Here is a 22,760-nt window from a genome sequence, read left to right on the forward strand (position 1 = left end):
ATGAAAGAAATAACGACTTGCACAGCATGGGAAGCGAGGGAGAGGAGACAGAGGACAAACACGTGGAAACAGGCTCTGGAAAAGCAAGACACCTTTGTGCAGGTATTGCTTGCTTCTGTTCAAAAAACTCAACTGCAAAAGAGTTCTTGGTAAAAATTGCAGGACTACTCAAGGGGAAGGAGTTTCCAGGAATTCTGATACTGCAGGAATACTCAAGGGGGAAATTAGGAGCTAAGGGAAGAGCAGTAAGAATAATCGTATTTCTGGTAATCCTGACATGCTTAATGGTGCAGTATTTGTTTTTCTTCTATGAAATCATTATCAAGTACTGTTCATAGCTGCTCTGCTTGAAAACAAACTAAAAAACCATCCCAAAGACCAGAATGCCACAGCTCTGGTGTGGCCCCATCCTGCAGAAACTGCCAAAGCCAGCCAGGGGCACCAGCTCAGACAACATCCCAGCAATCAGCTGCACAGTGTTAATAAGGCTGATCAATTAAGAAAAGTACTCACCCAAAGGGTTCCAACAGCTGCTGCAGGTCAGGTTTTGATCCATAGGCCAATGTTTTCCTTCACAAATTTTGATTGTAGAAGTTTTGACTAGAAGCTGTTGATGATTTCTCCAGAGTTAAAATCTGGGGAAAGCTTATCAGAAAGGGTAATAAAATTATTCCTAAAGAGAACAAAACAATAGTTATTTCATGTCTGAATAATAAGCATGCCAACTTAAGCACTTAGGAGTGTCAGCAGTGTCTGTAAATGCAGGATAAAAATGCTAAGTAGATGGGAATATAAATTCAGAAACTTTAAAGACAAGTTACAGAAAGTTAGAACCCATGAGAGTAAATCTGAAGAGAGCAAGAGCATCACAGACACAAGGAGAAGCAAGTGATGCAAAACTGCAGTGAAGGGTAGACAGAATTAAAGATTTTTGAAGAAAAAAAGACCAAGGTAGATGAAGATAATAGAAAAACAAATGAGCTGAGCAACTGGAAAATGAAGCTGAAAATGGAGTTTAATCAGATATTAAAACCAGTAGCATTGACAGTCCAAAAGGTCACATAGGAAAGTGGTATTACTCAGAAATAACAGGGGGAAAGTATAATGGGAGAGATGATAAAGTCATTCCAGGGGTGCAGAAGCTGTCAAAAATGAGGGAGCACAGCCAGATAGAGCAGAGGGAAGAAAAAGAAAGGAAGTCTGTAAATGGTGCAGGAGAAAAACGATATAAGAGATGTTTAAATAAGGGAATTGAGACACCAAGTTCCACTGGCTTTTGACAGCACTTCATGTTCTAACACCAAGCACCAGTCCCTCTCCACTGTGTGGCTGAACACTCGTGCACACTAAACAAGCACCAAAATTAACATCAAATCTGAACCTCTGACCATCATTTCTCTCTGCTGCTGTTTCACGTACGAAGTTCTTTGCTGAGGAATCCAAAGACTGAAGCAACATATTATAAACAAATGAAAAGTCATCACAATCAGTTTAATGAAGTGCACAGAATAGCAATTGATCATGTCAATAAAAATAAAACAATTAATTTTACATCAAGTGTGCTTTATTTCCTCCACAGGTATTCTGTTAAATAAAGCACCATATATATACTGCCAGGCCACAGCTAAAGAGGATTCTTTACAGAATCAAATTTCTTGTGGTTGTTTAGTATACAAGTAAACTTAATTTTGATAATAAGAACCACAGCGATCTGAGGCAATCTGCCTCGATTATAAGGTACAAAACTGGCACAGAGGACACCATATTATACACAGTAAAAATGCCATAAGTTTAAATTACATCATACAGGGCCAGGAGGCCCTGTCTCCCAGACAGCCATATTAAATGAAAGCCACTACAGTGAACTCTTAATTACATAAAACATAGCCATTATCTGATTGCCCTTTAAGAAAGTGTACGGTAGATGCAAAATAAAATAAAATTTAAAAAAAATAATCTTGAGTTCTGCCTGACCAAGAATTAAGCATATAAATCTATCTTGCCATTCAAGCAGAGAGCACTGGACAAACTGAAGCACGAAACAGAAATAAGCAAAACTTATACAAACAGCATTTTTTGGGGGAAGGAGGATTTTTTTTTTTAAAAAAGAAGAAAAAAAAAACAAAAAAAAAACAAAAAAAAAAGACTTAAAAGCAGACATGCTCCATCTAATGTCAAGAAGCAGCTTGGTTTCCTTTCCCGGATATCCGTGTGACCACGTGAATCGTAGACTCAATGGTCCTGCACAGGATGTCTAAAATGTCATGCTGCTGCATGTGACTAAAAAGTCCTCTGGAATGGCCACAACTGATTGATAAATTAGTTTCGGGGTCCTGGGATGGTAAGGCTTGGCCATCGCAGCTCCGCAAGTCTGCGAGGTCGGATAAAACCGCTGAAATCGACGTGGAAGGAAACTCCGAGTCCTCCTCGGCTCCCATGGAATCCTTGGAAGCCTGCAGGTCTTTGAACTCTTTGCATTCTTCAAACTTCCCATTCCCCGGCTGTTCCTCTGCGTGCTGCGCGCGCGCGGCCAACATTATGTCTTCGGAAAACGAAGAGGGCACTTCCATCCTGTACTCCTTGACAGAACTGTTCTCAGGGGAGGGCGGGTCCTGCTCTGTCCCCGGGTCGATGATGGAGGAGTCCCTGGTCTCGTTGTCCGAGGTGCTGGTGGGGGTCAGCGCCTCGCGGGGCTCGGCTTTGATGTCGCCGATGTCCACGGCGTGCTCCTCGTCGCTGCTCACCCGCCGCCTCTTCACTGGAGTGGCTCCTTCGTCATCTGCAGGGACAGGGGAACGTGCTCAGGGAACGGGCGCTGCTCACATTCCCACCCTTCTCCACACTAAACATAGCAATAAACACTTCCTTCCTCGCAGAGAATTCATACACTTCATGAATTCTAGTTTTTATTATAATAAAATGATAGTTTTGTGTACTGTTGGGGATTTGGAGTCAAGGAATGGCCCACCCTGCAGCAATAATGTATTAACTTGATACAAGGTTCGTTACCTTTAGTTTTTCTTTCTTTGGCTTCTTGCTCTTGTAATGAGTTCCTCTGTTGTTGACAAGCTCTACATTTGTTTAAAAGCTCTTGTAAAGTTGGAATCAGGGCCGAGTTGAGCTGTTTGGGAGTGTGCACCGAAAGCAGCAAGGCGAGTGCTCGGAGGTCCTGGAAACAGAGAAACAAACTTAAGGCTTATTTCAAACTGGTGTTTGATGAATCTGGCACATGGAGACAGTGCAATACAGGAGATGCTGTTCATGTTCTGAGCAGCCCAAAGATCCCGTTCTAGAGTTACTCACACCACTGAAATTGCTCCCTCACTTTCTGCTGACCTTAACACAGCTCTGTCCTGGGGGTGGCAATGCTATGCTGAGACACAAAACCACGCTGGGTTACAACACTCCTACCATGAATGCTCCTGCAGTTGTTAATACTTCGCTCCCCACAGTCAGGTTCATGTTCCCAACTTCCCATGTCCTCCCCAGGAGCCCAGCTGAGGTAGGGAGTGCCCAACACCTGGCACAGGACACTGAGGAGTTTCTGCAGGAAATGAGCTGCCTCTGTTAGAAAAAGACTCACCCCATTTAATGTAGAGCTTGCTTTGGAAATTTCAACTCTCTGGTTGCTGAAGTCAGATTCTAGGCTTTGATACTGATTTATTAGATTTGTAATTAAAGTGTTGATTAAGTTGGCACAGTTTGCTTCAGAAAATACCTGCCCTTGCACCTGTGGAAACAAAGTATTTTTTAAAAAGCCACAAAAATTGAAACCGTGAAAACAGCATCCCAAAATGAAGCAGCATCAGTGCCTGCATTCCTTGGAGTAATAATTACTGCTAAAGGACTACGTACCTTGAGAAGAAAATGGGTCAGAAAGGTGTAGACAATGTTGTTGTTAAGAAAGGTCCTTTCATCCATCAGAATACATTTGATATATTCTGCAAAAACTGGATCTTCACAGAGGAGCTTCACGCAGTTCTTGGACATTGCAGACTGGCAAGGACAGAGAAGATGGCACAGTCAGCACCACAACTGCAGGCCAGGCCCATTGAGAAATAGTTCAGGGCTACCAGATGCCAGTAAATTGTACAAGTCAATTACTGCCAATTCTCATTTTCCGTTTTCCTGGGATGAAGCTCTTTCCCCAGAAAGGTCAGTTCATCCCCACCAGGGTGTGTGGGAAGGGACAGAGCCTCCCGATCTGTGGGCCAACCACAGGACCCTCTCTGCAATCATACCCAGACTTTGACACCTCCTCATTTTTCCTTCATCATCCCAGTGCTGGTGCTACATAAAAAACTGAATTTCAGAGGCAGGATGAGGTGCTTTCTGCACACCCACCTCCATTACTGGGGGGAGTTGCTGTGTTAAGCTTTTGTAGGATGTACAGGGAACAATCAGAATTTACCAGATATTTATATTTGATTTAGCTGGGCTTCTCAGACAGTAGTAAGATAGGCAGAGTATTTTATTCAACACCACCCACCAGTTACAACTGTGGGTTCTTTGTTCCACTTGCAGTGTTTCGCCCGTGTTTCCATTCTGTTGGTCCTGACTCTTACCTGAGTCTGGCAAAGCTCAGTCCAGAGTTTGGGGAAGAGCGCAAGGTGAAGTGGCAAACCTTCATAAGCAACCAGGACACCTGCAGTGGCACGAGGGAAGAAGTCAGTGTGGGAGAACTTTGTGGGAGATGTGCAAATTCCTCAGAAAAGCAGTGCCAAGGTGCCCTGTTATTTTATAGGATCACATTCCAAGCATTTTGTATGATCAGAAAGCTGCGGTGTCCGTGAGGTTTTTATAGTCCATTTAATAAAGACGTTGGGAAAGCGTGACCAACAACGAGCAGATGGGTGATTCAGGGGATAAAAGGACATTCTCTCATCGCTCTGGATGAGATTATTGGTGTGACGCTGAGGTCTGTGCACACTGAGAAACTCACCCTCAGGGTTGTGTGGGAACACAAAAATGGAAATATTGTCGATTCATTGCCATTGCTGAGATGCTGTGGATTCAGGATCTGATCCAAAGCCATTTAAACTCCCAACCACCCAGAAACAGCCTTAGCGAGTCCTGTATTAAACTCTAAATGCACAGTAAGACTGAATTCTCAGTGTATACCTCAGCTCTTTTCTGGACAGGCCTGAAACCTTTCATTCATGTGGGTACAGCTGCACTCTCTTATATACAGATTAAGAGTTTTGTGGATAAAAATAATATCCAAACACAACAAGTTTCACAAGCTCTGCTTTTTCTTAAAAACTCTGAATATAAATCTTGTGAAGAAGGACTCAGCTATGACAGAAAAAAAAATCCTTTGGCTCTTTCACCTTGATACTTACTCATTTTAACTAAAGTTTCAGTAAACTTTTCACAGTTGATTGCAACTCGACACAGGAGGTGGATGAACTGGTGGTAGGAGAAGAAATAGTCCAGCAGCATCCGGTCGTAAACATCGTCTTTGCCCTGAAGATTTAAGAGAGCCTCATTTAACCTCCAAAGCCACAGGACAGCTCCCAGATTCCCCTGAGCACCTCCCTGCCTGTCACTTGCCCTGCAATGTTTCATCCTGGACTACAGTGGGAATCTCCAGGTGCCTCCTCACCCAGCCCTTGGCAAGCACCAGGGTGTGATAGGAGGAGGGATGGCAAATGCAATTCCCTGCCAGGAAAATCTCCTATTGGAGGGTTCTGAGCCAACACCAAGAGGGTGAAAAGCTGTGCAAATACCACGGCTTGAAGAGGACAAGAAAAGAACGCAGTAAATTTGTATCACATACAGACACCTAAATATATACACACTACTGCTTTTTAAATCATAACTCGTCAGTTGTGATCTGTAGAAATCAGAGTATTTTTGAGACTGAGCTTCAGAGCAGAATTTTCAGGCATGTCTCAAACCCAACGATACGTGTATGTTGCAATTTTAATATTTTGGATGTATATAAGGCATCAGAGAGCCAAGAGGAAACCTCTAAAACTCAAGCAAAAAAATGCAACCTTATACAAAGCAACTGAATGAAAAACAAGCATGCAAAACCACAGGGCAATGTGACTGTGGATGTGGTTCTAGAGGTTTAAAAATATTCTCCTTCCTAAGGTATTAGGAATTTGAAATAAAAGGTGAAATACGGTGTCACGTAATACGACAACTTTTTAAATCCAGGTATTTACATTATGTAGTGCCACTTCTGGATGCACGATGGGGAAACCCCACTAGAGACATTTTCTGGCTCTCTAACATCTTTTCAAACACTTGGATTACACAGTCAATTTGATGGTGCACAAATAGACACAGCATCATTCTGAAAGCTTTAAAAAAGAAGGGTTACTTACCCTACAGTAACCGTGCTTCTTCGAAATGTGTTGCCCACACAGATTCCCATCTACGTGCACATAGGCCCCATGTGCAGGAGATTGGATTCTTTCTGAATAGCTGTGTCCACTGGGGCTGTGCCTGCACCCAGTGTGTCCTTGCGACCACTGTACCTGAGGGCACAAGGGGTATGGCGGCTTCAACCACCACTCAATTCCTTCACCCGTAAGAATCCCCTAGGACAGGACTCGGAATTAGCACAGCAGGAGGAGCACAGAATCTGTGTGGACAAAGCATCTTGAAGAACCACAGTTACCGGACAGCAAGTAACCAGTTCTCCTGCTTCAAATGATTGTCCATACATATTCCTTTTTGGGTGGGATTCACCTGACCTGACTTTAGCTATCTAAAATCTAGTCACTGGTGTTCCCTGCACTCTGTGGAGAGGGAGCCGCCTCATCCACGCTCCGGTGCCTGGGACAGGAAGGAGGGGAGCTCTTTCTCTCCTTCCCAGGGTAACTATTTCTGGCCAGGAGCCCCAGGAAGAGCTGGATGCTGACCTTTTAGATAGGCAAAGTGACGTGAGCTGAATCCCACCGTTGCTGCAGCTGTAACAACGGGATGTGGCAAGTCACTAGGGAGTAGCCCCACCAAAGCTGGCATCCCATCAGGAAGCCCACAGAAGGGAAAATGGGAAGTGAAAAGACTTAAAGCCCTTTATGACATTTCAGGCACTGGATTTTACCCAAACAAGTAGGAGATTTCGCCTCAGTCCCAGCTGAATGGACTCTAATGGAACCTGAAGGGTCTCCTTGGCTGTCTGGCAATATATCTTAAAATAGTGTGAAACCCATCTGGACAATCCCTGGGTGGTGCCTCAATTTCCTTCATAAATCCCACAGACAGACTAGGAAATTACCAAAATGTGTGCTATGGGGTTTTTTTCCTACCACAAAGCCCAAACCCTTATGGTGTCTGCAGTATGAAGCTGTGTATCCCCAAGGGCAGGGAAATGGTGCTTCTGTAGTGCACATCTAGAATGGAGTATATGAGGACAACACATCTTGAAGAAGAATTATGCTTTGTTTACAAAGAAAAGGTAAATGCATTGAGCTACAGGATTCTTCCCATTCTTTGATAAAAATGGGAAAACAACAGAGAAATAGTTCTTTATAGGACCACTCGTTTACATACCTTGCTGGCTTCCACCATGGTGGGCAAGAGGCACATGTTGAGCTCGGGACGCGGAGGACGAATATTGCTTTTCCCCCCTATTAATTTCAAATTTTCACGACATGGAAAATAAGGTCCAAGAGACACTGTAGTGTAAGTTCAGATAAAATAGGGATATATTAAAAAGGTCAATATTTGACATCAGCAAGGAACACGATAGAGTAATAATAGCGTAAGAGAACTTCAAAATACAATCACTGAAATACCTACTTGGGATATTACTGTGGTGGTATGTACAATGATTGTGCTGTAGAAATGGAACCAGAGTATGTAGGAAATCATGAGGACTTAAAAGTACAAGCTCCTTGAGGACATCTACAAACAGAAAGTTGTTTTTGCTATTACAAATTGTTATTTCTTAACAGCAAACAGTTCAACTTCAGGCTCATGCATTTGCAAACTCTCTCTTGTATCCCTTTTGCCGCAGCTCCACCGTGAGCAACACCTGAGTGACACCCCTGCCTCCGTCCCGATTCCCTTCACCTCTGCCCTGGGACAGACCCTGCTCAGTGGTGCAGCCACCACCAGGGAGGGGCCAGCTTGGACAATGAGAACCTCAATAAAATTACCCTCTTTGCTTCTTCTTTAACAGAGCAGGTTTGACACCTGGAAAATGGCAACCAGCAGCAGTCAGAAGGACAACGAGAGAATACTCAAAATAGGGGGAAACGCATACAAATCACACCAAAAAAATGGTATTTTGGACACAGTGTCAGGCCTCTATCAGCAATCCATTAAATGATATTAAAAAAGCCTGAACTAGAAAAAAACTGGACCTTTCTGGAATAGCTCCACTAATGCAATAGAGGGATTTGTGTATAATATCTGTGTCTACACTATAAAAAGCTAAACCATTCTTTTCTACAAGCTATTTTAAGCTTTAGTTCCACTATTACACTTCACTGAATCATAAAAATTAACAGGAAAAGCTGTTTCTCAGAGTAACTTGGTCTCCACGCTCCCTTCTGAGGGGAGCTTTAGTTCATGTTTAAATTTTAATGTCAGGTTTAGGATCTGACTCTAAACTCAGTGACACCTCAACTGAGGAGTTACTCTTCAGTCATGCCCCTTATCAGGTGGCAAATCGGTCTCACAAAGCGACCCGTGACTTTTTGTGCCCCCAGTGGAATATTCAATGCAACCTGACAAACCCAGAACTCTTTGGAGAAAGAACACTGGTCCTGAAGCACTGACAGTACCACACCGACAATCCCGACCTCCAGGGTTTCTAGCAGAGCACGTGCACTTGCATTAGTGGCACTTCCATCTCACAGCAGGTGCCTGTGCAGGACAGGTCCTGCATGGCCAGGACTTACCAATGCAGGCATTTCTAAGCTCGGGAGGACTGTAGGAATTGAGCAGAGTTAAGAGCTTATGGGCAAATTCAATCCGCTCCTGCCACTGAATGAGAGCTTGCTTCACATCTGCAAATGCAAACATCCCAGGAGGCTGCTTAGCTCATGGCTCAAAAGCTTGTTAAACAAAGCACAGAATTTTACTGTTGAGGAATCTCCTTTTCCCTCTACCATGATCTTAATCCATCTAGGAATCTGTTAAATCTCACTGGTTTACTGCTATTAAATTTATGAAATCTAGTTTTGTATTAAATCAGTAAGTAATTTAATAAGTAACAATTTCCATTAAAAGCCACATATTCTACAGTACAGCAGGTTTTTAAAAACAGCTAATAAACAAGACAAAACACTAGGGATTGGGTGAGGAAAATTAATTTTAGAGACAAGAGGCATAATCCTTTCAAGAGTTATAATCAAACCTTTTCTTTGCAGGTATGGACGTGTGGATTTCAGAACCGAAAGGAAAATGGACAGAAGCTCTACCAGGTCTCCAGTCACATGGCAAGCTGTGGCCTCGTGGTACATCATGTGCAATGTGTTAAAAGACTGGTAAGAAGAAAAAAAAAATGCCAAAACTTAATGTTACCAAACTAAGGTACTTGTTAGTATTCCTCTTTTTATCCTGCAGATACATTACATTCATTTATGCTCAAACAAGGTATTTTATACTTGAAAAATATATGGTGTTAGATATAATCACAAAGTTCTTCATTTGTTTTCAAGGTAAAAGGGTTGTGTTACCAGCTCAAAATAATTACCAAGTTTTCACACCTTCATCTACAACTCAATAAATAAAATGTCATTTGAGACACTATTTTTATATCCCTGTAATCCCAAACTTTCTTTGCCAGCAGAGAAAGTGATACAAGAGGTGCACAAAGACAGACAGCTGTATGAATGTGGGGGAAAAAAGGTAGGATTAAGATGGATGCCAGTCATTTTTCAAAATGCTGCTGAAGGATATATGGTTGTACATCACATGAATTACTTCTCCTTTTATACCTCGTGGGCATTTGTGATTTATAGAAATACTGGGAAGGAAAAGCAACTCATTTCCGAACTGCAAAAATTCTAGCACAGGATGTAAGAGAAGATATTTAATCTGCTGGGGTATTTGAAAGATAAAGAAACAGCCTCAGTCCCTAGAATGCAAATCCTTGCCAGGCCCTTTTTATATTCCAGCGAATACAAAAGACACACAGCCAGTCCTAGGTGGAAAACTTTCCTGGACGTGACAACTCCTTAATGCAGTTTTTTGTCACCAGGCAAAACACTTCCAGCCAACAAGTGACAATAATAAGGCCAGTTACCCTCAAGCTGTAAAGTAGCATCAATTTAATCTAATTTCTAGCAATGTTTTACACAGGATAAATTTATTTTATATTACTCTTCATAAACATAATTATCCATTGTTAGTACGGACGAGGTCTAACTAAGCTAAACCAAATTATTTTTATATATCTCTATGTATGTACCTTAATCTATTTACATTTCATGTATGGATAACCTTACAGCCCAGTTCCTGACTTTTTACACACAGTGTACTGGATGGATGTATTTTCATAAAAAAAAGGAACAGCTATTGTGGAATAATTAACTACAACTAATTCATCTATAGGCTTATATTTATAACAAGCTCCTGAAAACTCAATTTTCAAATAGCACTGCACTATTTCTGGAATTCCAGCTCTTTGTACCACACTTTTTCCTAGAAAATGCAAACCAGTGACATAAAAAGAGTTTCAAGAATTTTTTATATAAAGCATATAAAAATGGGACTGTAATCAACCTGAAAGCATCATCCAGTCCAGCCACGTGCCTGAAGGCAGACTAAACATCCTTGACAGATGTTTGCTCCAAGTCTGTCTGATGACTTCCAGTTGTGTTGGCTGCCCCCTCCTGCAGCAGCCTATTCCAAAATCCCATTTTTTGCACAGCCACAGTTACCTCTGAGCCACTTGTCTTGCACCATGGATTTTCCCAGTTCAGTCCCTCCTGAATACACCTTTCTACAGGTGCCAAGAATGAACTGAATCTTGGTTTTATGCTTTCTCCAACATGTCCAGATTTTAATTCTTGTTCTCAAAGGGATTCTGCCCCATGGAGCACTGCCAGTGCTTTCAATAAGCACAGGCTCTCATCCATCACCTCACTAATGGAAGTGCTGAATGGAATCCAGGATATTCCACTCCTCAGGACATGTGGATGTGTAGAGTGAAACTGCTGGGAGCAGGGGCTTGACATCCCAACTGTATCCATCTCAAAGGTTCATTATTTAATTGTTTTCCATTCAATGTGAACTAATTCTGGTCTGGTCTCATGGGCCAAATCCCCATTTACAACAATTAGATGTGCTCCAGAAATGCATTTTAGGTTTAGTTCCATCAGAAAGAAATTGAGTTGATGTGTTTCAGACCACTCCTTGCAAACAAAGGCACAACAGGTAGGAAAGAAAAGGACAACTGCCTTAGGAGGGCCTCAAAGGAGGGTCAGAAATACCAACCACAACTGCAGCTGAGTACCCTTTACATTATTTCTGGATTTTAATCTGTTGCTTTAACAATTTTTAACTACTAACAACTGTGTGACTGCACTCTGCCATTCATTCCCAATTACCTGTAATAAAAGGAATGACACCAAAAAAGCATAAATTTATTCCTCTCAGCATAATCTGTTGGTGGTTTTCTCTCTGTCCTGAGAGGCAAACAATTTCCTGATCTTTTTAGTACTAAAAAGAAATCTTATTAAACCTGACAGGGGAAGTTCCAGGGCGAGATGTAATTAAATAAAAAAGTAATTACCTCAGTCATCAGAATCAATCCTCTATTGAACACAACGAGAAGTCTGTCTTCATCAGATTCTAATAATATTCTGAAGGCACTAGGAAAAAAATCCAAACATTGAGAACACTGAAAATTGCATTCCAAGCTTAAAACTGTTATACCATTATTTTGGAAAATAATCGCAGAAGAACAAAGAAACCCCAAAAGAACATAACTCATCATTACCTCCCCTCACTTTTTAATTTAAAAATGCCTCTGCCATCGACCTCATTTATGTTATGGAAAGTAATTTATACATAATCTTTACAGAAACATTTTCCATACAACCCCTGAAAAAATGTGGAAATTTATGTACTTCGAAAGACAGAAGTTTATGCTTCGTAAATGATACATTTAAATAGATTCAGTCAAGCGTATGTTTGGCCTTTTAAATGTCTGAAAACATTTTTATCAGAATATTTTATGCTTACAGCAGAACAGAAAGGAAAGGATTATGCTAATGAATGGTTCCTTTCAACATGAAGATTAATTGGGGCAAGGTGTTGTGCCCTGTGACAGGTGAGTGACAGGAGAGTGCATGCAGCCCCTCCAGGTAACACAGCCTGTCCTTCCCACAAGGGTTTCAGTGCAACAACAGTTCCATTTCAAACCCCAGCCCTGACCTACATGCACAGGCAATTTATAGCTCTGCTGAGAATGCCCAAGCAGCACTTTCAGCTGTACTTCCCAAGACCAGAAATGAAACACTCTTCGAAGACAGGATACAATAAAACTGTCCCACAGGCACAATTTCTACATCACATTTCTGCTCAGAAGTAACAACTGCCAACAAGAGCAGCTGGGAACTACAGCTCTGCTCCTGGGGGGAGGCTGAGGATGGAATTCCAGCTGAGCTGCTGGATGAGCACAGGGCTGTACCTTATGAGAGTCGTCCAACAAGAGCGTCCGTCCAAGCAGCGCAGGTAACAGCTTATGGTGGTTTTCTTAAATTGCTTTATGTCCTCTATCTCTTCCTCTCTCATGTCTGGCCTCTGAGCTACAAACAGCTGCATGAGGTTAAACAGCTCTTCTACTGCCTAAAACACACAGAAACACTTGGTTAGAGTCAGGTCTCTCACTATGGTATGGTTCAGACTTTATTACAAAGTTATAAAATCAGATGTTTTGATGCTTCCTAAGCACACAGCTCACTGTCACGTCTGTGTATACAGCTATGTATGTACAAAGCCATCTGAAATCCCCAGCCCTGGGACCAAACATTCAGAAAGCTGCTTGTGCCAAAACCTGCTGCGGTCCCATATGCCTGGCAAACACCAAACACAGTGGAGTAACTCGGATCCCTTACAAGACAAACTGAGACTTCTGAGCGGAGATGCCAACAAGGAGAGCAACAGGACTGTCAGAGTGTAAAATTTCTCTGTGAACTGATCTAGGCAGCAGTTCAACCACGGAAGATTCCCTGCATCCCCCTCCTCTCCACAGTGATGGGAAGCACACTCCAAAGGATCCCACAGCATTACTCCCTGGGTAATCATTCAAACCCAGGCCTGGTGTCTCTTCCAGCCCCTGTAAGCCTGTTGTTTGAGCATCACACATGGCCTGCTTTAACCAGCACCTGCTCCCTGCTGCAGGTGTCACTGTGTTGGGACAGCACAACTCCCTCCACACAGCTCTGCTGAAGCTATGTGGGTGTTCCCAAAGGGAACAGCAGGCTCTCCTCCCCTGGAATGCAGCAGGCTAAATCTTGGCCCTGTTCCAGAAATTGAAAGCAAAGAAGAAATTGGGAATTTCTCCCCTTTTGTTATAATGCAACCTCCTTTCTAGAGACCACCATCAAAGCTTATTCCTTGTTTTTTATGACTAGGCTGGAATGCTGAACAGTAGAAACATTGCAGTGCCTGCTCCCAGAAAACAACTGCTCTCCAGCTGCCACCCAGGAAGGAAAAGCCAAACCAATCCTCCCTAAAGCCTAGCAAATGCACCTAAAGACACAAATTACTTCTCCCAGGAAACCCACGTGCAATAGTTCCACCACTGAAAGTTACAGTTAAGTTACAAGAGGCACTGGAGGAGCGGGGATGCAGGAACGACGGGCTGACGCATTGTGGGGTCGGTCACTTACTCCTGGGTACTGACTGGCGTGAGGGGTGAGGTTCTTGAAGGCCCACTGGATGTTCTGGTGAGAAGCCAGCTGCCTGGTGAAGGCAGGGGACTGCTCGCAGCACAGGCGCAGGATGCCGTAGTAGGCGGGCAGCATCCCGCGGTTGAAGAGCACCACATCCTGGTCGTCGTGGTCCGCGAGGATGTAATTGAAGGCAATGTTCTTGGTCACCACGGGGTTCTGCACGATAAGGCGCACGTTCTCGGGACAGTCCACGCACACGTTGTACCAGAAGGACAGCAGGGCCTGCTTGTTGTGGTTGGTGGCGATGGCCGGCTCCGAGAGCTTTGGCTGGAAGAGGTTCCACAAGTCCATGAAGTAAGTGGAGAACATGAGCTTCTCGGTTTTGGAGATCAAACAGTACGTCATGAAACTGAAGTAGGGCACCAGTTTGGTGGTGCCGTGCACAGCAGCGTCGACGTAGAGCTTGGCTCGTGAGAGCAGGCCAAGGAGCACGTTGTAGACTTGGTGCAGAACTACTGTGGTGTCGGGGCTGAGGGGCAGGTCCCGTGTGGGGATGTGCAAAGAGCGGGTCGATCGGAACATCTGACGGAAGGAATTGCTTGGAATAAGCGACACCAAGAGATAGGCTGCAGCTTCAAATAAAAACAGATTTGTTACACCTTTGACAGTGACATACCTGCTTAACAGCCATGTAAACAGCAATCAAACTGCACTGCATGTTCCATTTACAGATTTCAAAGCGTTTTACAGAATCTGGTATTACTGTACTCACACTAGGGAAAAAAAATCCAGGTGGCTAAGAGTAGTACAAAGCACATTCAAAGTGGTGCTGGGATGTGCTACCTACATCCCTGTCTGCTGCCTGCTTCTCCCTGTGCTAAAATAATGCATCCCACCACAGAATGTGATCCCAGATCCCATCACACAATGCATCCCAGAGGTTTTCCATGACTGAAGTTGCCCATTGCTCAATCAAGAGGTCATTACCTCCTCAGAGATGTTTACAACTGGAGCCTGTTGCAAAGCTGTGCCTCCAGTTTTCAGATCTCCCTCAGCCACAGAAATGTGTTAATGGTCAGTGGCCTGTACTATGGAGTCTCTTTTGTAAAGAAAATTGACACAGGGAAGGCTGAAAATGTTCACTGGCAGTGTGACAGTGTGATTTCTGGCAGAACAAACTAGAGAGCCAGGATACCCTGGAATCTGGGAGAAGCACAGGTGGCTTCTCCTTGATCTACAAGTTCAAAGGACTCAGCTGAAGATTATTGTGGAAGGACAACATGTACTGCTCCCACCTCTTGTACAGCCTTGTGATGGACACAATGGAAAACCTCTGGAATCACCTCTTTTCCTTCTTTAGGTTTTCCTGGAACTTGCAGATTAACCACTTAAAATAAAGAACCTACCAATGTATCATTCAAAGTACCAAATGAAAACAAGAGTTTTCATCAAAACAGGTAACACCTCTGGATGAGGCACCACAGTTATCCTAAGATTTTAAAACCCAGCATTTCCAGAACAACTGGAAAAGGAAGAAAAGACAAACACAGGAGCATGCAACTCAATGCAACAGCTGACAAATTTCCTCCAATTGAAATTCACTTACAAGTTCTCACTCGAGGGTAGTTGTGTGCCAGAAGGAAACGTTCAACCCAGTTTTCCATGTTCTGCAGGACCCAGCTGTGAGCGAGTTTGTTCCGAGGCGTTTGCACTGCCAGCCAATCCAGGCACTGTGAGGGGTTGTACTCAATGACCTGAAGGAGAGGGGGGAAAATCCAAAGGAATACATTAATCTTCCTACTATGCACTGATTGTATTAAAAACCCCTGAAATCACTTTCAACATTTCTTTTTAAAATCACTTAGGGCTATCAAAGCACCTGCAAGACTGAACTGTTCTGCACCCAAAGAAAACCTCATTAAATTTCATTGGTTTGTGCTTCTGAACCTTGTTTTTTCCAAGTTCAGTCTAAGCCCAGGAAATTACTCTGCCTATTCTTTCTGCAAATTATGAGATATTTAGAAGTTGAAATAGTAAGCACTAAGATGGAACAGTCTTTTCTTTATAAACAAGTATTTTTTAAAAATATATAACACAAAAACTTAACACTGAAACAATATTTTTATAAGTTAGATCAAAAGAACATAAATTGTATGCAAAGATGTTCATACAGCTTCATGCTGAGGGTAACTATTACATTTTTTATTGAATATACAATTTCAAGGAATTAATTCATCCAGCACTTTCCAAAGGCAATGAGTGCTGTTGCACAGACAGCAAACCTTCAGAGAATGAGGAGAAAATGAGGCTTCCTGTGCATTTCTGGCTCTGTGTAGCTGGAAATCTGTTGACATGAAGTCAATAAATGTAGTTTGTTGTTTTGTTAGTTTTTAAAAACTACTTTCTTTTTACTTCAAGGCCCAGGTGCCCAGACAAGAAAAAATTTTACCCTAAGGAATCAGAGGTAGTAACCGGCTTGTTGAAGCTGTTCCCATTTCCTCTACTCCCACCTAAAGAATATGAGCAGCTGACACGACCATAACTCTGCTTATAAAATTTTAATCTCATTTTAAAAATATACACCTTAAGAACAATCTCCTCCCTTTATTTAGAAATGACAAATTGCTCTGTCAGGTTTCCTGGGTAATGGCTGGAGGGAATGTCCAAAGAAAGAGACAATAATTTCTCAGTGTCTGCAGAGCTCAATCACTTTTTAACAACTTCTAGAAGCTGGAGAGGCTGTAGAAGTAAATTCTACACCCCGAGTCTGTGCATTCACTGCTGGGTCCATATCCCTGCCTGCACAATTTATATCCCTGGACCTGTGTCACCAGCTGGGTGTCACTGTGCCCCTTGAGATGTGCTGACTGAACTCCCTTTACCTGAGGTGCAGCAGTTACAGCTCATCCATCACATCACTGGCAACACTTGTGATCCTACAGCTGCTCCTGACCAGGAGGAAACCCTCTGGAACAGCAATCCATGTCCTGTCCCACAGTGCTCCAGCCCCATTTTTTAAAGGGAATTAAAGGGAATGAGCTGATCCTCAGCAGTCTCCAGGCTGGCCCTGCTATTCTCAGCCAGGAATGAAGATAGTAAATTGTACTGGGAACTCAGAGAGCAGGTGAAGAGAAAGCTTTAATTGCTTATCTGTGGCTCAGATCAAGGAATTCATCCCTGTGCCAACTTGGTTAAAAAGTCTCTCTCTCATTTTAGAAACGCAAGCAAGGTTGGTCCTGCACACAGCAATTATTCAGCAGACTCAGTTTAGCACTATTTTATGCACTAGAAGTGTTAATGGACATTTTCGAGAACCAAAAATGTCAAATGAATATTCAAGGATCTGTACATAAAGGCCAAAAAACCCCACAACCAAATGATGGGTGTTGAAACATTTTAGAGGCCTTGCAAAAAGATAACTGAGTGGAATTTGTCTAGAAAAAGCATTCTAGGCCCTTATTATGAATCAATTCATTTCTCATGAAACTAAAATTTGAAGTTAAATTGAAAGAGCCATTGGCCCCACATTAAGTTACAACAGAACTTTTTAATGTCAATTGGCTGTTGCTGTTTATTCAGAAGAGGAATGGTAATAAAAAAATCGTGGACTGATGCAGGAAGGATGATGACAAAATGCAAAAGAGACATAAAAGAACCAACAAGAGAAAGAAAATTTAGCTTCTGTTTTATTTTACATATTGTACCTCCCATATCCTCTGCAGAATGTAAGAAGCAAAGGGTGGCATTCCTGGAGGTCCACCAGCGAACTCCATGAGCATTGTGAGCAATTTGAAAAAAGGATTGGCTGCCTGTAATGCAGAAAAGGGAAAAATATCCAATATTTAATTTCATCCACATTTTTTAAGAGGTTTTTTTTTGAAACTCCAATAATTGTAAGATTTCTATGAACTTCAGAACTACAATACCTTAATCCCTTACTATTTCATCTGTACATAATTCATATATATCTATAAATTAAGCCACTGGTTACAGTCAGTGCAAAGCAACAGGATCAAAGTGCAAAGCAACTAGGAGAAGTTATATGAAATATATATATTATATGTATAAATGTATGTATGTATGATAGGAAATATAGACATTTTTCTGGAAAAAGCAAAGAATCAATCTGTCCATTGTTGACGAATTCACCAATTTATCCTGGTTTATATTTACAGAAGATTTCACCAGCTCAGTTATTATTTTTATGTATTTACATAACATGGAATATGGATCCTGGGGAGTTTATCCAAAAGCATCCCATTTTGAGGTTTTACACTGCCAAGACTCACCCAGCTTTTAACAATGTTTCAACAAAGTGGTTACAGCTATAATTACATTTTGCATCTGGAATCCATTTGGAACTCAGTATTTTTGTTATTACAAGGGCAGGAATTTAGTCTGAATGTGAAATGTGTTTGCCAGCACCAAACTGCAAAACAGTGCCCCAAATCTTGAACAGACAGATAATAAGTAATTATCTCCATTTATTCTTGCACACAATATTTTAATGTTACCAACTTCTAAAAGAAATTCATACTGGTAGAGAATCTAGAAATGTTGCTTGATTTGAATAAAACTTTCATCCTGAGTAGCACAGCAAATTTCTGTTTTACAAAACTTAATAAAGCAAATATGACTACAGATTATTTACTAGACAGGTGGTGTGTTTACATACCTCAGGTGTCAGCTTTGCTATAGATGTGAACAGCATTGACACAATCTTGAAAAGAAAACACACAAAACTCACTTAGACTTGTGTTTATTCAGTTAAAATAATAATAATAATAATTCCCCCATGACACTTATTGGAGGAGATTTCAATAAATAGATACAGGTCCCTGCTACTCACGTGCTCTGCAAGGCGATTGTTGTAGCGGCACAAACTGAAAATGAGGTTGCAGGTTTGCCTGATGTTGATCCCATCACGGATATGTTGAAATAAAAAAGGGAAACCCTGCAACAAATAAGCAGATGCAGTACACTGCCTACAGCTGCACACCACAGAGGGTTTGGGAGGCTGAAGCAGTCACTTTGAACTTACCTTTCCTCCTGTCAGTGCTGCCATGTCATTTTGTGATAAGGTCAAATGCCTAAAATACAGAAGAAAATTATCATTTTACTTCAGCTATGATTATGGTTAGGGAGACACTCAGGACTGAAAGTTAGTTCATATTCTTCAGTATCACAAAAGACAATAAAGGTGTTGATGTAAAAGTGAACCAAAAAAAACATTTTTTACTTGAATGAGATAAAAAAAGAAAACCAAATGTGGGCAGTTGAATGTGTCCAAGTATTTAACCCAAGTCTTTCATTTGGTCCACAATGACAACCCCTTTTTAAGTTATTAAAATATAATGGGCTTATATACAAGCTTATTTATGCTGTTAAAAAAGTCCACAATAAAACCCCTCAGACAAGCCCATAAAATCTCTGACTCCTTTCTGAACTATAAATTATAAACTGAGTTTGTTTTTTCAGAAGCTCTTGCCTTTCTGAGCGAGACTGTTCCACCAGAAGAGCAATCAGGGCAATCATCTTTTCCAGTGCAGCAGGCCTGTATTTCTCTTCTGCTAAAGAAAGGATATCTTCCTCTTCCTCCTCTTCCTCCCCTTCTTCCTCAGAAAGCACTTCAACCTGGGGCTAAGGAAAACACAGAGAGCTTCAGTGTGGACATTTTGAGCCTTCATTTCAAAGGGCCTTTGCATATCCTGTCCTTTATTCCAAACAAATTCATCACTGCACGAATCAAACCAGGTAAGGATCTAATCCCTTGATTTTCACATTGAAACATTCACTCTGCATAAACAAAATTGTATTTACAAATGCAAGAGGTAGGCTGGCAGAAGATATGGTTTATTTAACAAAAAAGGCAGGTAAATTTAAGAACCTAAGTTGTATAATAGGAGTAAGTAATCAATTGTTAATAGCACTATCATTAGTAACAAGTTAAGGGCAACTTTAATTGTTTTTACTGAGTACTTATTTCTACACTAAACAATAATAGCCAATTCAATATATTTTTTTTAATATTCTATTCACTTAAACATCGAAAAAATTTGTGGAAGTGAAGCAATTTTAATTTAACAGCTGAAAGATGATTCAAGACACACAGCAGCAATGACCACAGATGTAAAACAGGAAGGATTAGTTTTTGTTATATAAAACACTCCAACTTACGTTCTCAGGCCCTTTGGTTCCCATGTAGAAATGGACCATTGTGGATATGGCTTGCAGGGAGAGCAGGAACTGGCTCTGAAAAAGGCAGGGATGGCGTTACTTGAAAATACATCTGTGCAGACACCAGCAGCTCCCCAAAGCCAAGGCTGTACTACTCACTTCCTCCTCTCCCATTTTGGCAAATTCATAAAGAAAGGCAAAGTACTCGGTGAGGTGTTTGCTGTGGGGTTTGACACCATGCTCCATGATGGACAGCAGCGTCTTCACAAAGCGCGTGACGCACGAGCGGCTCCCGATGTCCTCCACGGGCCCGTCCATGTCATCAGAGCTGGCAGCAACAACAGCCAGGGTGAGGATTTCACACAGTAACAGAGCAGAAAGCCATCCTGAGCCAGTCCAAACAAACACCAAAATTCCTGCTCTGTCCTGCTCTCACCCCTGTCCACAGCCTGGGTAACAACACAGCCCAACCCCAGGGAGCATCAGGCACTTGAAATGCGGAAAGGTTTGTCAAATTAGTGTTCTGAACCAGGATGCTGCTCAGGAAAAGAACTCTTTGAACAAGAGAATTTGGGATCTCCTATTTAAAATCATCCTCTTGATTTGCTTGTTAAATTTACTGAGATTGCAATCATAGCTGTGGAACCAAGGCAAGGCACCCTCCTGAACACACTCTTGCAAGGCAGAGAACATTGACCCTCAGCCTCAAACATCTGCTCAGGGCTGGATCTTGTTACTGAACAAAACCAAGTCACAGACTCAAGTGAGGCTTCCAAAGCAAATTAAATTCTACTTTTTGCCATGAAAATTGCATCTTCATGTCCTGAATTTTGATATGGCAGCATAGTTATTACTAACGCTGCCATTTTTGCTCTGTGGAAAATTTATTATCACAATCACAACTTTAACACAAAAGGTGAAAGAAAACCCACTATTTTCTTCTCATCATGAATCAAAAAGAGTTTGTGTATTTCGTAATTGGAGATAAAGTGACAGATTTCTTGATAATAAGCAAGAGCAAAGGAGAATCCAAGAGGGTTCTTCCTCCTTTTTGACAAAACCTGTAATTTAGTTATAGAATTAACCGCTGATCTCCAAACTCTTTTACTGGATGTACTAATAAAAACTTCCACCTTTGTGCCTCCAGATCAAATTCACAGTAGGATTCTCAAGTCTAAGGAGTGCGATTTACACCTGCAGTGTCCAAGTGACAGGGAAAATAAAGACCATGCTGAAAACCTACTCCAAGGGAGCAAATGCTTCAAACAATCAGACGCTGCCCTTTCCAACCCTAGTGGTATTTTTAAATAACTCAGAGCAGTTTGGGCAGAATAATGAAGAACAATTAGCACTATTTCAGCTTTACATGACTGTTTGACTCATTAATAAAAGCAGCTGCAGCAATGTATGGAATGAACAGAAGTTGCAGGGGGTTTATTTTACCAGTCTTCCATTCCTGGCTGCAGATAAAGGTGTGCATGTACTGGCCTCAGCCTCTGGATCACGTGGATACACAAGCGCTGGAACATCTGCAAACAGAGAAGGGAATGAACTCTACACCTTCAGTCCTTTACAAAAAGGTCAGTATGTCATTCCTAAGCAAAGAATATTCTGCCTCCAAGTCCCACTGCCAGCTCTTCACAGGTTCCAAGTTTGAAAGACAAAGCTCAGATCGTATTTTAACAGAGTCAAACCTGGATTTTATGAACAGATCTCATGCAGGAACCCTAGACCCAACTTTTAATATTGGTGTGCACCAAACTTGACTCTATTTTTTCTCTTCTATCTCTATTTTCTGAAACATTTTGATATTTTGGCAAGATGTTTTTTAATTTTGCTGCCAGCTCATAGGAAGTTATGTGAAAATTTGAAGGAAATTCCTTCCAGTAGTTTTTTATTTTGTAAAGCATTCATGAGAAGACCTTGCCTAAGACTTTGCATAAGAGTTTTCCCATTAAATATATTCTTTTACTGACACATTGCATACAAGAACCATCTATGGGCCTGTACAGAAATATCACTTCAATAACCAGAAATCCAAGTGAAGAATCCAGATGAGATAAAGGAACTGTTAAAGTTTATACCTTAACAACTTGCAAAGCAAGCACACCTGTAAGTGACACTATTAATAGCTGGATTTGTGAATGCCCAAATGCTACTAATTGAAGGGGTTTTTTTAAAGTATTTCCAGAAAAGGGTATTAACAGAGCCTTGATGCATAATATTGTACAATTACCTCCACCCACAAACATTTTAGAAACAGAAGTTTCAAACTGGAGCTTTGAGGAGTACTGAATGTAAACAGTTTATTTTTTTTTTTTTCTGAAGGTGGAGCTTGATGAACTACAGTTGAATTAAGTTAGAAAAAAACCCCAATTTTTTAATGTAAAGTGTTCAGATTTGTAGAGATCATGCAGGAGTCGTAGAAACCTTTATTTGCATCTACTGTGATTTAGTGACCCTGACTGTACAGCTATGCTGGGATTGTTTCAAACAGTAACATTCCCATGGCCAAATATCTTCCCTAAATCATTTGCAAGAATGGAGAAGGATCAGACAATGACAGGTATTCAGTAAAACTGTCAGAATCACAGCCACCAGAATTGTCTGTTTCTGGTCACGGGTCAAGCGGTCACCTGACTTGGAAAGGAACTTTTTTCTTACCTGCCTCACAATCTGATTGGGACACTTTATTAGAATCTGCATTGGCCACCAATCATCATCAGCCATACGATCCAAAAACCACTGCAGAAGATACATACTGTGTTAGTT

General features: G+C 41.6%; 1 protein-coding gene across 8 annotated transcripts in view; it reads right to left on the reverse strand.

The window, feature by feature from the left end:
* Positions 1-1,472: 1,472 nt before the first annotated feature.
* The window catches only part of USP34 (ubiquitin specific peptidase 34), a 109,950-nt gene continuing 88,662 nt past the window's right edge, over positions 1,473-22,760 (reverse strand). For 4 of the 8 annotated variants that reach the window (XM_088052529.1, XM_088052531.1, XM_088052528.1 and 1 more), the window contains 24 exons: positions 22,653-22,733; positions 21,432-21,517; positions 20,148-20,316; positions 19,989-20,063; positions 19,300-19,451; positions 18,853-18,901; positions 18,661-18,765; positions 18,487-18,531; positions 17,516-17,620; positions 15,418-15,565; positions 13,809-14,443; positions 12,605-12,762; positions 11,705-11,783; positions 9,323-9,449; positions 8,865-8,972; positions 7,759-7,863; positions 7,510-7,634; positions 6,336-6,488; positions 5,343-5,466; positions 4,566-4,645; positions 3,856-3,996; positions 3,584-3,730; positions 3,010-3,169; positions 1,473-2,779 (listed from right to left, as the gene is read on the reverse strand). In XM_088052529.1, the coding sequence (XP_087908655.1) occupies positions 2,175-2,779; positions 3,010-3,169; positions 3,584-3,730; positions 3,856-3,996; positions 4,566-4,645; positions 5,343-5,466; positions 6,336-6,488; positions 7,510-7,634; positions 7,759-7,863; positions 8,865-8,972; positions 9,323-9,449; positions 11,705-11,783; positions 12,605-12,762; positions 13,809-14,443; positions 15,418-15,565; positions 17,516-17,620; positions 18,487-18,531; positions 18,661-18,765; positions 18,853-18,901; positions 19,300-19,451; positions 19,989-20,063; positions 20,148-20,316; positions 21,432-21,517; positions 22,653-22,733 (3,762 nt within the window). In that variant the 3' untranslated portion in view covers positions 1,473-2,174. The remainder of the gene's footprint in view (positions 2,780-3,009; positions 3,170-3,583; positions 3,731-3,855; positions 3,997-4,565; positions 4,646-5,342; positions 5,467-6,335; positions 6,489-7,509; positions 7,635-7,758; positions 7,864-8,864; positions 8,973-9,322; positions 9,450-11,704; positions 11,784-12,604; positions 12,763-13,808; positions 14,444-15,417; positions 15,566-17,515; positions 17,621-18,486; positions 18,532-18,660; positions 18,766-18,852; positions 18,902-19,299; positions 19,452-19,988; positions 20,064-20,147; positions 20,317-21,431; positions 21,518-22,652; positions 22,734-22,760) is intronic. The other 4 variants (XM_088052533.1, XM_005525512.3, XM_088052532.1 and 1 more) reach the window with 3 other exon arrangements.

The sequence above is a fragment of the Pseudopodoces humilis genome, chromosome 3 (genome assembly GCF_049639895.1).
Source record: "Pseudopodoces humilis isolate 2021_Gansu_Grassland_sample_001 chromosome 3, ASM4963989v1, whole genome shotgun sequence".
In the NCBI taxonomy this organism is placed as follows: Eukaryota; Metazoa; Chordata; class Aves; order Passeriformes; family Paridae; genus Pseudopodoces; species Pseudopodoces humilis.